Raw genomic sequence first — 12,837 nt, 5'->3', positions numbered from 1 at the left:
TCTCTTATCTCACTTAGGCCATAAACTTCGTCCAGCATTGTCACCTTAAATCTAGCAAGACCTTTGACTCTTGTCTCGCACGTACAGATCAAGGCTATCCCCTATTCCTGTGAGCCCACTAAATTACATACAGCGGACTACGCTCTTGCGAACCCTTGGTCAGTTAGGTTAAAATCACACATGACCACACTTTCTAAAACTCCTTCTTCTACACAGTATAACCTTTAACACACATACATATATATCGAATTAGCGAATCGGTGATTATACTTGAATCCATGTTACATAAAATACAACGTTTATTCTCGTTTCTACACAGTGCTATACAGTCTACACATTTCTTCGCTTTCATATTTCGTCTTCTTTCTCCGTCTAATGATTACATACGTATATTCAGTTTAGCACGTTCTAACGTTCTTAAGCATTTCTATACATTTCTATATTAGACCACTATATATACGGTCTTTCTAAGGCATATTCTAAAGTGAATACAAATACATTTCCTATTACCTAAGTTACATCGGCTAACTTATACGCTACAAGTGCTACTTCATGTTACAACTTCTACGTTTATGCGATATGCTTGTAAATATGGTACGGATATACTTTTCATTCAAATTGCGCTCTCTCAGTTGTAAGGCTGCGGAACATACAAAACTGCATCATATTATAATAATTGGAGTTACAGTACTAAAAAAACACTCGCTTCTGCTCTGCAGGCATATACTCAGCAGTATGTTTAGGAGAGAGATCAGGGTATCAAATAAAGTAGAGATTGAGGTTATAACTAAGATAAACATGATTTACTATTTAAAATAGTGGAGCTCCTGGGAATCAACCTATGGATTAGAACCTATCTATTGTTGAAACTCCATATGCAGTTTCTTCGATTTTGATTTATTTTTAGAACTTATTTTAATTTTTCTAAATGGCAACAAGAATACTGCCCTGATGATGCGAGATGTTCTTGCGAAACACTTGAGGGTTAGTCCTGACAATTTAGAGAAGGTATAGGGCCTTGTTTAAAGGGGGCGAAATGGATATGGTTTCTACTGAGGAATAGTATCCCACGAGGAGCGTTCTTGCAGTTACTACTCCTAGATAAGAAAGTGCCTCTTTCATAGGTGAAAGATGAAGGCCTGGCCCAAAACTTACCTTTACATTCTATGAGACTAAAAATCATTGTCTATAGGTGGTTGTCATTTCACACACATTTGTTGTATGTCATAACAAAGTTCTTTTTTGCATTGTAGGAATCAAGAAATAGAAAAACAGAAAGTGTTTATCGAGAGACAATCACTTCTAGAGTGAGTATGAGCTGGGAGAATCTTTTCATGTATTTTGCAAAGTAAATGGTCTTTTAAAAAAATTTTTTTATTGGAAACCACATCAGGCCGGATGGGAAAGTAGAGTGAGTAAGACAGGGTAAAGAGAAAGTGAAAGATGGAGTAAAGAGATACGAGAAGAGGACTACAAGGAACAAGTCTAATGAAACAACAGCATTAATAAGTCTATCAAATACCAGAAGCGGTGGAGCATAGTCGAATGATAGTAAGACTGGAAAAGAAAATGATAGTAAATGGAGATGAAGGGAAATTAAAAGACTTGGAATATTAAAGGCAATTCCAGCTGGACAAATGGTGAGATATGAGGTGGACATGTCGAAAGGGTGAGGAAATAGAACACGCATTGGCAAAGCTAATATGTTTCGCCTACGTGAGATCCATTGGCTTTGTCAATGTTTTTTTAGATGTTGCACAGCAGGGCAGGCTGCTGAGCAACATAGCTTAAAATAAAAAGAAAAAACAATGCAAAGCATTGACATAGCGTTTTTTTTTACTTTACGCCACGCTTCACAGGAGCATGTGCTGCTGTGCAACATGTTAGAAAAAAAAGGGGTCAGGTGGTACAAGTGCGGAACATTTCTTGTCACCCCTGGCTTGACAAAATGGCAAAAATATGTGTTAAAAACACATATTTTTGCCCTTTTGTCACACCCCTCAGTGATGATACACATCGCACCCCCCTTCCTATGCCAGTGCTCATTGTCACTCATACATTACTCAAGCATGTGTTCATTTAAACCCCTCTCTGAGAAGGATGTTCTTTGCACTCCAGTTTTCTTTTGAACAATCAGTTTAGACTTCTTTTCCAGTGCACTGTGCTTCTCACTTGTTTAGTAGCACGTGGAAAGTGTCTACCCTCCAACTTGTGCATCTTCCAAATCTGGCCATCCTTAGATTTCTAGAGTAAATGTTAGCCAGCCTTCGATTATACTTTTATGTTTGTATGCAGGGTGTGCCTATGGTAAGCACTTGATTCAGATAGCGTAGTGCTTACGTTCCTTCTGCATGTGTGAATTGTTCACAGTATCTGGCTGCACTAACCATGTGGTGTAAAGAATGTGATACTCAATTTCACATAATGCGCAGTTAAGGCAGAAGATGGGGAGGACAATGATAAACATCTACGAATCAAAAAAAACTAGAAGGAAGAGCAGAACAGCGCGTGGGCAAAGCTCATAGTTTAGACTGCGTCAGTTGCCACTAACTAATTCAGGCATTCTGCAGTCTGCCTTAATTTACATTTTGCACAGCAGCACGAGCGATTAAAGTAAAAAAAAAATAACAATGTCGTTTTCCTCAGCAGCGCGCAGCGACACCACGGGGATCCACATAAGAAAAAGGGTAACGCCAAAAATAATATGGTGGTCAGTGGCGACTGAGTAGATTATTACAAGCACGGCAATATTCATGCATGGTAATGCTCAAGGATGGAATAGGGGAGTGTTGGTCTAGACTTTTAGTGCTAGAGTTTGTGCTATGAAAGAGGCAAAGGTCAACGTCCTAGGGTGAAGCCTCCAAGTGAGTACCGGTTGTGGAGGTCTCCCAATGTGTAGAGTCACCAAAAGGTGAGATGTGGTCTGACAAAGTCCTGCCCAGGTATTTTGAACTCAGCAAAGTTTGACATAATTGTCCAGAACATAGGGGCATATTTACAATGTCCTTGCGGCGCTTTCATGCCACCAGAGTGTCATTTTTGTGACGCTCTGGAGTGTGCCAGCCCAAAATTACAAAGCCACCCTGTGTGGCTTTTCCTGGCCTTGTAAATATGGATCAAGGCAATGCCTTACTCTGCGTGGAAGGGCGTTCAATGGGTGTTGCTGTGGGTGTTCCCATGCAACACCCATGGTTTTTAACAGTGCCCCAGATTAGGCTGGACTGTTCCCATGGGGCACAAAGTCAAGACTGATTTGCATATGGCTGGGTTCAAACTGGAAAGGCATGGTGAGCTGTGAGCAAAAAAAACATGGATTTAGGCCCAGATCTCTGTACTGGGGTGAATGTATGACTTTGTTCTGCATTCTGTCCATCAGCTGTTGTTTTTGCATTTGTCACCCCGAGTGGGGTGGGTATGCTCAGACGTGAGTTCCGTGCTCTCAATGCCACTGGAATCAAGCCATCCTGGCTGATGAGGACTTAAAGCCCAATACCAGTCCGAGGATGCTAGTTTCCAGTACAGGGAGGAATTGGCTAGGCAGTTCGGGCTGGACTGTTCCCATGAGGCACAGGGTCAAGACTGATTTGCATATGGCTTGGTTCAAACTGGAATGGCATGGTGAGCAAAAAAACGATGGTTTTTGGCACAGATCTCTGTACTGGGGTGAATGTATGACATTGTTCTGCATTCTGTCCATCAACTGTTGTTTTTGCATTTGTCACCTCAAGTGAGATGGGTATGCTCAGACGTGAGTCCCATGCTCTCCATGCCACTGCAATCAAGCTATCCTGGCTGATGAGGGCTGAAAGCCCGAAACCGTGCTAGGGTGCTTGTTTCCAGTCCAGGGAGGACTTGGCTTGGCAGTTCGGGCTGGACTGTTCCTATGGGGCACAGGGTCAAGACTGATTTGCATATGGCTGGGTTCAAACTGGAATGGCATGGTGAGCAAAAAAACAATGGATTTAGGCCCAGATCTCTGTACTGGGGTGAATGTATGACATTGTTCTGCATTCTGCCCATCAACTGTTGTTTTTGCATTTGTCACCCCGAGTGGGACCGTTATGCTCAGACGTGAGTCCTGTGCTCTCCATGCCACTGGAATCAAGCTATCCTGGCTGATGAGGGCTAAAAGCCCGAAACCGGACCTAGGATGCTTTTTTCCAGTCCAGGGAGGACTTGGCTTGGCAGTTCAGGCTGGACTGTTCCCATGGGGCACAGCGTCAAGACTGATTTGCATATGGCTGGGTTCAAACTGAAATTGCATGGTGAGCAAATAAACAATGGATTTAGGCCCAGATCTCAGTACTGGGGTGAATGTATAACATTGTTCTACATTCTGTCCATCAACTGTTGTTTTTGCATTTGTCACCCGAGTGGGACGGGTATACTCAGACGTGAGTCCCTTGCTCTCCATGCCACTGGAATCAAGCTCTCCTGGCTGATGAGGGATGAAAGCCCGAAACTGGTCCTAGGATGCTTGTTTCCAGTCCAGGGAGGACTTGGCTTGGCAGTTCGGGCTGGACTGTTCCCATGGATCACTGGGTCAAGATTGATTTGCATATGACTGGGTTCAAACTGGAATGGCATGGTGAGCAAAAAAACAATGGTTTTTGGCCCAGATCTCTGTACTGGGGTGAATGTATGACACTGTTCTGCATTCTGTCCATCAACTGATGCTTTTGCATTTGTCACCTCGAATGGGATGGGTATGCTCAGACGTGAGTCCCGTGCTCTCCATGCCACTGGATTCAAGCTATCCTTGGCTGATGAGGGCTGAAAGCCTGAAACCGGTCCTAGGATGCTTGTTTCCAGTCCAGGAAGGACTTGGCTTGGCAGTTCGGGCTGGACTGTTCCTATGGGGCACAGGGTCAAGACTGATTTGCATATGGCTGGGTTCAAACTGGAATGGCATGGTGAGCAAAAAAACAATGGATTTAGGCCCAGATCTCTGTACTGGGGTGAATGTATGACATTGTTCTGCATTCTGCCCATCAACTGTTGTTTTTGCATTTGTCACCCCGAGTGGGACCGTTATGCTCAGACGTGAGTCCTGTGCTCTCCATGCCACTGGAATCAAGCTATCCTGGCTGATGAGGGCTAAAAGCCCGAAACCGGACCTAGGATGCTTTTTTCCAGTCCAGGGAGGACTTGGCTTGGCAGTTCAGGCTGGACTGTTCCCATGGGGCACAGCGTCAAGACTGATTTGCATATGGCTGGGTTCAAACTGAAATTGCATGGTGAGCAAATAAACAATGGATTTAGGCCCAGATCTCAGTACTGGGGTGAATGTATAACATTGTTCTACATTCTGTCCATCAACTGTTGTTTTTGCATTTGTCACCCGAGTGGGACGGGTATACTCAGACGTGAGTCCCTTGCTCTCCATGCCACTGGAATCAAGCTCTCCTGGCTGATGAGGGCTGAAAGCCCGAAACTGGTCCTAGGATGCTTGTTTCCAGTCCAGGGAGGACTTGGCTTGGCAGTTCGGGCTGGACTGTTCCCATGGATCACTGGGTCAAGACTGATTTGCATATGACTGGGTTCAAACTGGAATGGCATGGTGAGCAAAAAAACAATGGTTTTTGGCCCAGATCTCTGTACTGGGGTGAATGTATGACACTGTTCTGCATTCTGTCCATCAACTGTTGCTTTTGCATTTGTCACCTCGAATGGGATGGGTATGCTCAGACGTGAGTCCCGTGCTCTCCATGCCACTGGATTCAAGCTATCCTTGGCTGATGAGGGCTGAAAGCCTGAAACCGGTCCTAGGATGCTTGTTTCCAGTCCAGGAAGGACTTGGCTTGGCAGTTCGGGCTGGACTGTTCCCATGGGGCACAGGGTCAAGACTGAATTGCATATGGCTGGGTTCAAACTGGAATGGCATAGTGAGCAAAAAAACAATGGATTTAGGCCCATATCTCTGTACTGGGGTGAATGTATGTCATTGTTCTGCATTCTGTCCATCAACTGTTGTTTTTGCATGTCTTGTAGATACAGCGCATTCCTGCCCATTTCCTTTGACGTAGAGCAGCACAGCTAGAAGGCTTGCGGCGCTGCCCTATGCCAAAATATTGTAAATATGCCCCATAGTATTTCATCTTAAGTGCACATGGATATCATATAGGCTAGAGTAGAATGAATAGTCTTGGCCACTTCATTGATGGAACCTCCAAATATTGGTCAGACCCCAGTCTTTTATCCAATTAGAAAAACCTTTGGCCGTTTTATCGCATTATGTCCATCAAAGCAGTTATGTGGAGTGATTTAGGTCTTTGTCACTGACACAGTTACAGTCATCACAGAGGACCACTTGTTTATCAGCCATCTGGCTTAAATACAATGACTCAAAACATCAATGAGGAGGAAAGGAGAAGCTGTGATCCATTCGGCTTAGAATGGTTAGTACAAAAATCAAGATGGGGGAGAATGGACCACTTGTCCTGTGTTACCAGAGTCTTAGTTAACGTGAAAGACCATTGTTGTAAAAAACCCTCATATACTTACACAGGCGATGGGCGGAATATGTTGATTCTCCACCTCAGTGTACCGTAACAGCATGATCATCGGGTCTTTTCCTTTGTCACTATGCTGACCTCTGCATGGAGGAAGACCTACTGGTTTGACAGTAGGGGCCAGGAATAAAAAGAGAGAGTGCTCGTGCTCAGATGTGTGAAATAAAATTCCCTACGTCATATCTTGTGTATTTTTTATTCCTGAGATTTGTGATGTGGGAAACTAAAAACACAGTTGTGCGGGTATAGACCCAGTTACTGGTCTATTGCACTGGTGGTGGTCAACAAGTTTCAGCCTCATGAGACCTCTATGCTGCTTTCCTCAGGACCGAAAAATCTAAGAGCACATTCTGGCTTTCAGTGTAGGAGGGGGGGTGTAATCACCATCCTTGTTTTCTGAGGTCAGATCTGTAGTATCTTTACCTGAAAGGAAAAGTATGGCCAAAATCACATACTGGTAACATAATTGTTTGAAATTCAGTAATTCTATGCTATAAAGGTAGCAAGCTCTGGCTATCTCTGTGTATTCATATTAGTGTAGGGGCAGGCAAGCGTATTTTTGGCTCATTAGCTGGTGCAGGACTATAAAGAGTTCACAGGGAATGAAATGGCAATTTCTCCAATGACATGTCAGACAGACATGTGGGCAGTGTATAATTCGGAGCAGCATCACGTTAAGATATTCTTAAAACTATCATTTGTAAGTAGTAGGCAGTGTAGGTCTGTGGTGTCGTGCATTGCTTCCATTGTAAATGTCAACTGTTCAAACATTGTTAACCAGAATGGGGTGGCAAACATCATGTGTGCAATTATTTCTCTGCAGGGGTGCGCTGTATATTAGTCAGGCTAAGTAAAGAGCTAACTGTTCCTTAGGCCGCGCATTGCTCCCATCAAGGAAGTCAAAAATTTCCTCATAAAGCCACAGATATGGTTGCTCTGCATGGCGAGTGCAATTCTATCTTTACAAGAGTGTTCCAAGTTATGGGGTAGCGATTCCTCCATAAGGCTGTAGTGGCGGTTATCAATTGGTGTTTCTCAGAGCGTGTGTGTCGTGCTGATAAAATCAAGGCAAGTCATTAGCGTGTTTACGACGCTAGCATCTGGTGAAAAATATATATAATTTATCAGTGCAGTAACTCAAAAAGATGACCCGGTGATGTTTGACCAAAATAACGGCACAAGTTTTTTACCTCCGAAGTAGTTGGATGCTGCTCCCTTGGAACACAAGCAAGCTAGGAACACCTATTGCTGTGGTGAGATGGGAGCGGGTTAGTGGCTGTCTGCTCACTGTTTGTAGTATTGTGGAATACACCTCGGCGAGGCTTACCGGTTGCTCCTTAGTCATTGCTTGTTCTAGCTCTGAAAGTGATTCTCCCGATTGACGCGGGCCCATTCAGGGTCGCTTTACATCATCTGGGTGTGTAGAGATAAATGAAGGACTACTGCTTGATAGTGGTTGGCAATGCTGGTTGGCTTACAAACCAGTGATAGTAAAAAGACTATTGGGAAAGGTAAACAAAAGAAAGTTACAATGATTTTTAAGTGTAAAAATACCATTAATCTCCTGCCCAGGAGACGAATGGAAACATTTCAGTCATAGGGTTTTAAGTGGAGGCTGAGTGAGTATTGCGCTCTTCAAAATACAGAGGGTAGTAATAGTCTATGACAAACTAAACATCTGCCACATATGCCATTCTGTTCTTTGTTGTGCCCTTGTCACGAGGTGTGTGGCATGTGTCCAACTCATCTTTTCTAAATAGAAAAGTCACTGGGCAAGTAGCTTTGTGTGGGTGTCAGTTCTTGAAAAGGCCTTCTTTGAATAAGGGATATTAAACCAGAATTGGCATTCTGTACCTAAGCTAGCGAGTGCCAGGGGATATTATCATTCAGTCCTTCTTTGTCAGTTTTAAGGCGATGGACCCAACGTTGCTCCTTCTCATACAGAACTCGTTCAGTGTTGCTATTCTTGACAGATAAGGTCTCCAAAACTACTCAATTTATGTCTTCTGGAAGATGATTTGTTTCTATGAAATCTTCGTGGTTGCCTTTCTGCATGTGACGTTGCTTCCTTGTTCAATGATACGTTGCTTGATCTTGCGACAAGTCATTCCTATATATTTCAGTCCGCATGGGCAAATAATCATGTACACTACATGAGTTGTGTTGCAGTTCGTGTGGTTACGTAACTCCCAGTTCAGGTTTGGGAGAAGTTGTAGGTTCTTGGTCACTTTGGTCAGCTTGCACACGGAGCAGGAACCGCATGGATAATGTCCTGTTATGGGATCTAAGTTCCATGCTGAAGTTATGGTGTCTCTTTTAGTAGTGATTCCTGGTCTTGTGTGAACTAGGATATATTTGATGTTCCTAGTCCTTTTTTTGGCAAATCTAGGTCTAGGCCATTTCAGTTTATTCGAAGAGAGGATCCTCTAGTTTTTATTAATGATTTTTTTCACTGTGTTTGAGGATGTGTTATACGTCGTGACACAGGTCAGCAGATCTTCTGGTTCTTCGCACTGCATGATTTGCAACAACTTCTCTCTAGGCTGATTGGAGCTCTTTTCTGGCATTTCTTTATTGTCCTGATAGGGTAGTCTCTTTTCACAAGTTTGCTTTCGAAATCCTTTGACTTTTCTTATAATCTTCTAAATTGCTGCAGTTTCGTCTTAAACGCAAAAACTGGCTGTAGGGTAGATTGTCTCTCAGAGGGCGAGGATGGAAGCTACTGTAAGAGAGTAGGCAAAGGAGGAGCTATTGTCCTTCTGACCAAACAAGGATACAGTCAACAATGCCTTGGCCTCCTGTCAGACCAGAAGTTCTATAGAAAACTGACCACCGACCCAACCAAGAGATTACAAAGAACTATTGAGTTAATGGTAGAGGAGGCAGAAATTAACCAGTGGATTTCAAAACATGAGGCAGGAATCGGATCTGTCCTAGAACCACTATCTCAATTTGCAGATCAATTTCTGAAACCTCTAGTGCAGAAAACACCTACGTACCTTAAAGACACATGTGACCTTCTGAACCTACTGGACGGGCAGCCTTATGATGAAAAAACAATGCTCCTAGTGTGTCTTCATGTAGAAAGCCTCTACACGAGTCACCCACAACAGAAGACCTTAGACACCTTGGAGGACATCTTATTCACCGAAGATTGGAACCACAGGACACCCAGACACTTCGTGCTGAAGTGTTGCAGATTAGCTCTCAGTGAGAACTATTTTGAGTATGAAGGCACCCTATCCAGACAAAGCCATGGCACTTCAATGGGCAGTACTTTCGCCCTAGTGTGGCCGAGTTGTACATGAGCAGTTTTGAGCAGGAACATATACAGACTCCAACCAACCCCTTTCTTGGGAGTATTAAACTCTGGCGTCGTTACATAGACGACGTGATCATGATAATGGAGGTCTCTCAGGAAGCGCTCAAGGAGTTCCTAACCTGGATAAACACAAGGGACGACTGTCTCAAATTCACATGTACAGCTGATAAGAAACAATTGGACTTCCTGGATGTTACAATCTTCACGGGAAATGGCACACTACAAACTAAAACTTACTATAAACCAACAGCAAGAAACAGTATACTCTCCTACAGTAGCTTCCATCCTCGCCCTCTGAGAGACAATCTACCCTACAGCCAGTTTTTGCATTTAAGATGAAACTGCAGCAACTTGGAAGATTATAACAAAAAGGCAAAGGATTTTGAAAGCAAACTCGTGAAAAGAGACTACCCTATCCAGACAATAAAGAAATGCCAGAAAAGAACTCGCAAGGAGCCTAGAGAGAACTTGTTGCAAATCATACAACGCAAAGAACCAGAAGATCTGCTGACCTGTGTCACGACGTATAACACATCAGCAAACGCAGTGAAAAAGATCATTAATAAAAACTGGAAGATCCTCACTTCGAATACACTGAAATGGCCTAGACCTAGATTTGCCAATAAAAGGACTAGGAACATCAAAGATATCCTAGTTCACACAAGACCAGGAATCACTACTAAAAGAAACACCATAACGTCAGCTTGGAACTTAAATTCCATAACAGGACATTATCCATGCGGTTCCTGCTCCATGTGCAAGCTGACCAAAGTGACCAAGAACCTACAACTTCTCCCAAACCTGAACTGGGAGTTACGTAACTACACAAGCTGCAACACGACACATGTAGTGTACATGATTTTTTGCCTTTGCGGACTGAAATATATAGGAATGTCTTGCCGCAAGATCAAGCAACATATCATTGAACATAGAAGCAACGTCACATGCAGAAAGGCAACCACAAAGATGAGCAAACATTTCATAGAAACAAATCATCTTCCAGAAGACATAAATTGGGTAGTTCTGGAGACCTTATCGGTCAAGAATAACAACGCTGAACGAGTTCTGTATGAGAAGGAGCAACGTTGGGTCCATCGCCGTAAAACTGACAAAGTAGGACTGAATGATACTATCCCCTGGCACTCGCTAGCTTAGGTACCAAATGCCAATACTGGTTCAATATCCCTTATTCAAAGAAGGCCTTTTCAAGAGCAGACACACACACACGAAGCTACTTGCACAGTGACTTTTCTATTTAGAAAAGATCAGTTGGACACATGCCACACACATCTTGACAAGGGCACAACAAAAAACAGAATGGCATATGTGCCAGATGTTTAGTGTGTCATAGGCTATTACTACCCTCTGTATTTTGAAGAGCGCAATACTCACTCAGCCTCCACTTAAAACGCTATGACTTAAATGTTACCATTCGTCTTCTGTGCAGGAGATTAATGGTATTTTTACACGCAAAAATCATTGTAACTTTCTTCTGTTTAACTTTACCCATAGTCTTTTTACTATCACTGGTTTGTATGCCAACCAACATTGCCAACCACTATCAAGCAGTAGTCCTTGATTTATGTCTACACACCCAGATGAAGTAAAGCGACCCTGAACGGGCCCGCGTCATCCGGGGAACCACTTTCAGAGCTAGAACAAGCAATGACTAAGGAGCAACCGGCAGCGTCGGATTGGTAACGGGGGCATTCGGGCAATGCCCGAGGGGCCGGTGTCCGAGTTCCTGCTGTGGGCTGCTTTTTTTAGCAGTCTGAGAGCCGATTTGGGTGCTTTCTCTATTGTTTGAACAGCCAGCGGCCCAGTGGGTGTCTGAGTGGCCTTTCTATAGGCAGATGGGCGCTCATTACCTCCTGTTTAGCAACAGGCAGAGGTATCACTCCCTTTGTCTTGCTGGCAGGCCCATTAATGTGTGCACATAACGAGCGGGGGCAAGGGGCCTGAGTAGAAGTGGCCTCACTTGTTTCCCCTGTGTGTTTCAGCAGTGTAAACTAACGCGTGCATTTCCCCCACCCTTGCTTTTTTAAATAAAATTACGCCAAAGCAGTCATTTGAGGAAAGGCATAATGCAAATGTGGGCCGATTTTTTTTTCGCATGTCCGGGCCGATTTTCAATCCCAATCCAACCCTGGCAACCGGTAAGCCTCGCCCAGGTGTATTTCACGATACTACAAACAGTGAGTAGACGGCCGCTAACCCACTCCCATCTCCCCACAGCAATAGGTGTTCCTAGCTTGCTGGTGTCCTGAGGGAGCAGCATCCAACTAAAGCGGAGGTAAATAACTTGTGCCGTACTTTTTGTTAAACATCACCAGGGGGATCTTTTTGAGTTACTGCACTGATGAATTATATCTCTATTTCACCAGATGCTAGCGTCGTAAACATGCTAATGACTTGCTTTGATTTTATCAGCGCGAGACACACACTGTAAGAAACACCAATTGATAACCGCCACTACAGCCTTACGGAGGAATCGCTAACCTGTACCTTGGCCTAGCTGACACTTGGAGCACTCTTGTAAAGAGAGAATTGAACTCGCCACGCAGAGCAACCATATCTGTGTCTTTATGTGCAAATGTTTGACTTCCTTAATGGGAGCAATGATGGGCTTAACTAAGGAACAGTTAGCTCTTTACTTAGCCTGACTAATATACAGTGCACTCCTGCATAGAAATAATTGCACACACAATGTTTGCCACCCCATTCTGGTTTGCAATGAAGGAACGGTTAACATTTACAATGGAAGCAATGCACTAAACAACAGACCTTCACTGCATACTCCTTACAAATGATAGTTTTAAGAATATCTTAACCTGATGATACTGCGCATTATACACTGAACATACACTACCCACATGTCTTTCTGATATGTCATTGGAGAACTTGCTGTTTAATTCCTCATGAACTCTTTCTAGTCCTGCACCAGCGAAATGCTCCAAAAATATTCTTACCTGTCCCTACCCTAATATGGATACACAGGGATAG

The 12,837-nt window shown here is 43.6% G+C and overlaps 1 protein-coding gene across 1 annotated transcript in view; it reads left to right on the top strand.

The window, feature by feature from the left end:
* SOAT2 (sterol O-acyltransferase 2) overlaps positions 1–12,837 on the top strand; it is a 461,869-nt gene that overhangs the window by 133,716 nt on the left and 315,316 nt on the right. The window contains exon 4 of the mRNA XM_086965618.1: positions 1,254–1,307. Within this exon, the coding sequence (XP_086821744.1) occupies positions 1,254–1,307 (54 nt within the window). The remainder of the gene's footprint in view (positions 1–1,253; positions 1,308–12,837) is intronic.

The sequence above is a fragment of the Lissotriton vulgaris genome, chromosome 1_1 (assembly GCF_964263255.1).
Source record: "Lissotriton vulgaris chromosome 1_1, aLisVul1.2, whole genome shotgun sequence".
NCBI classification, from domain to species: Eukaryota; Metazoa; Chordata; class Amphibia; order Caudata; family Salamandridae; genus Lissotriton; species Lissotriton vulgaris.
The sequence above is the reverse complement of the archived record's forward strand: the minus strand, read 5'-3'. Positions and strand labels throughout refer to the sequence as shown.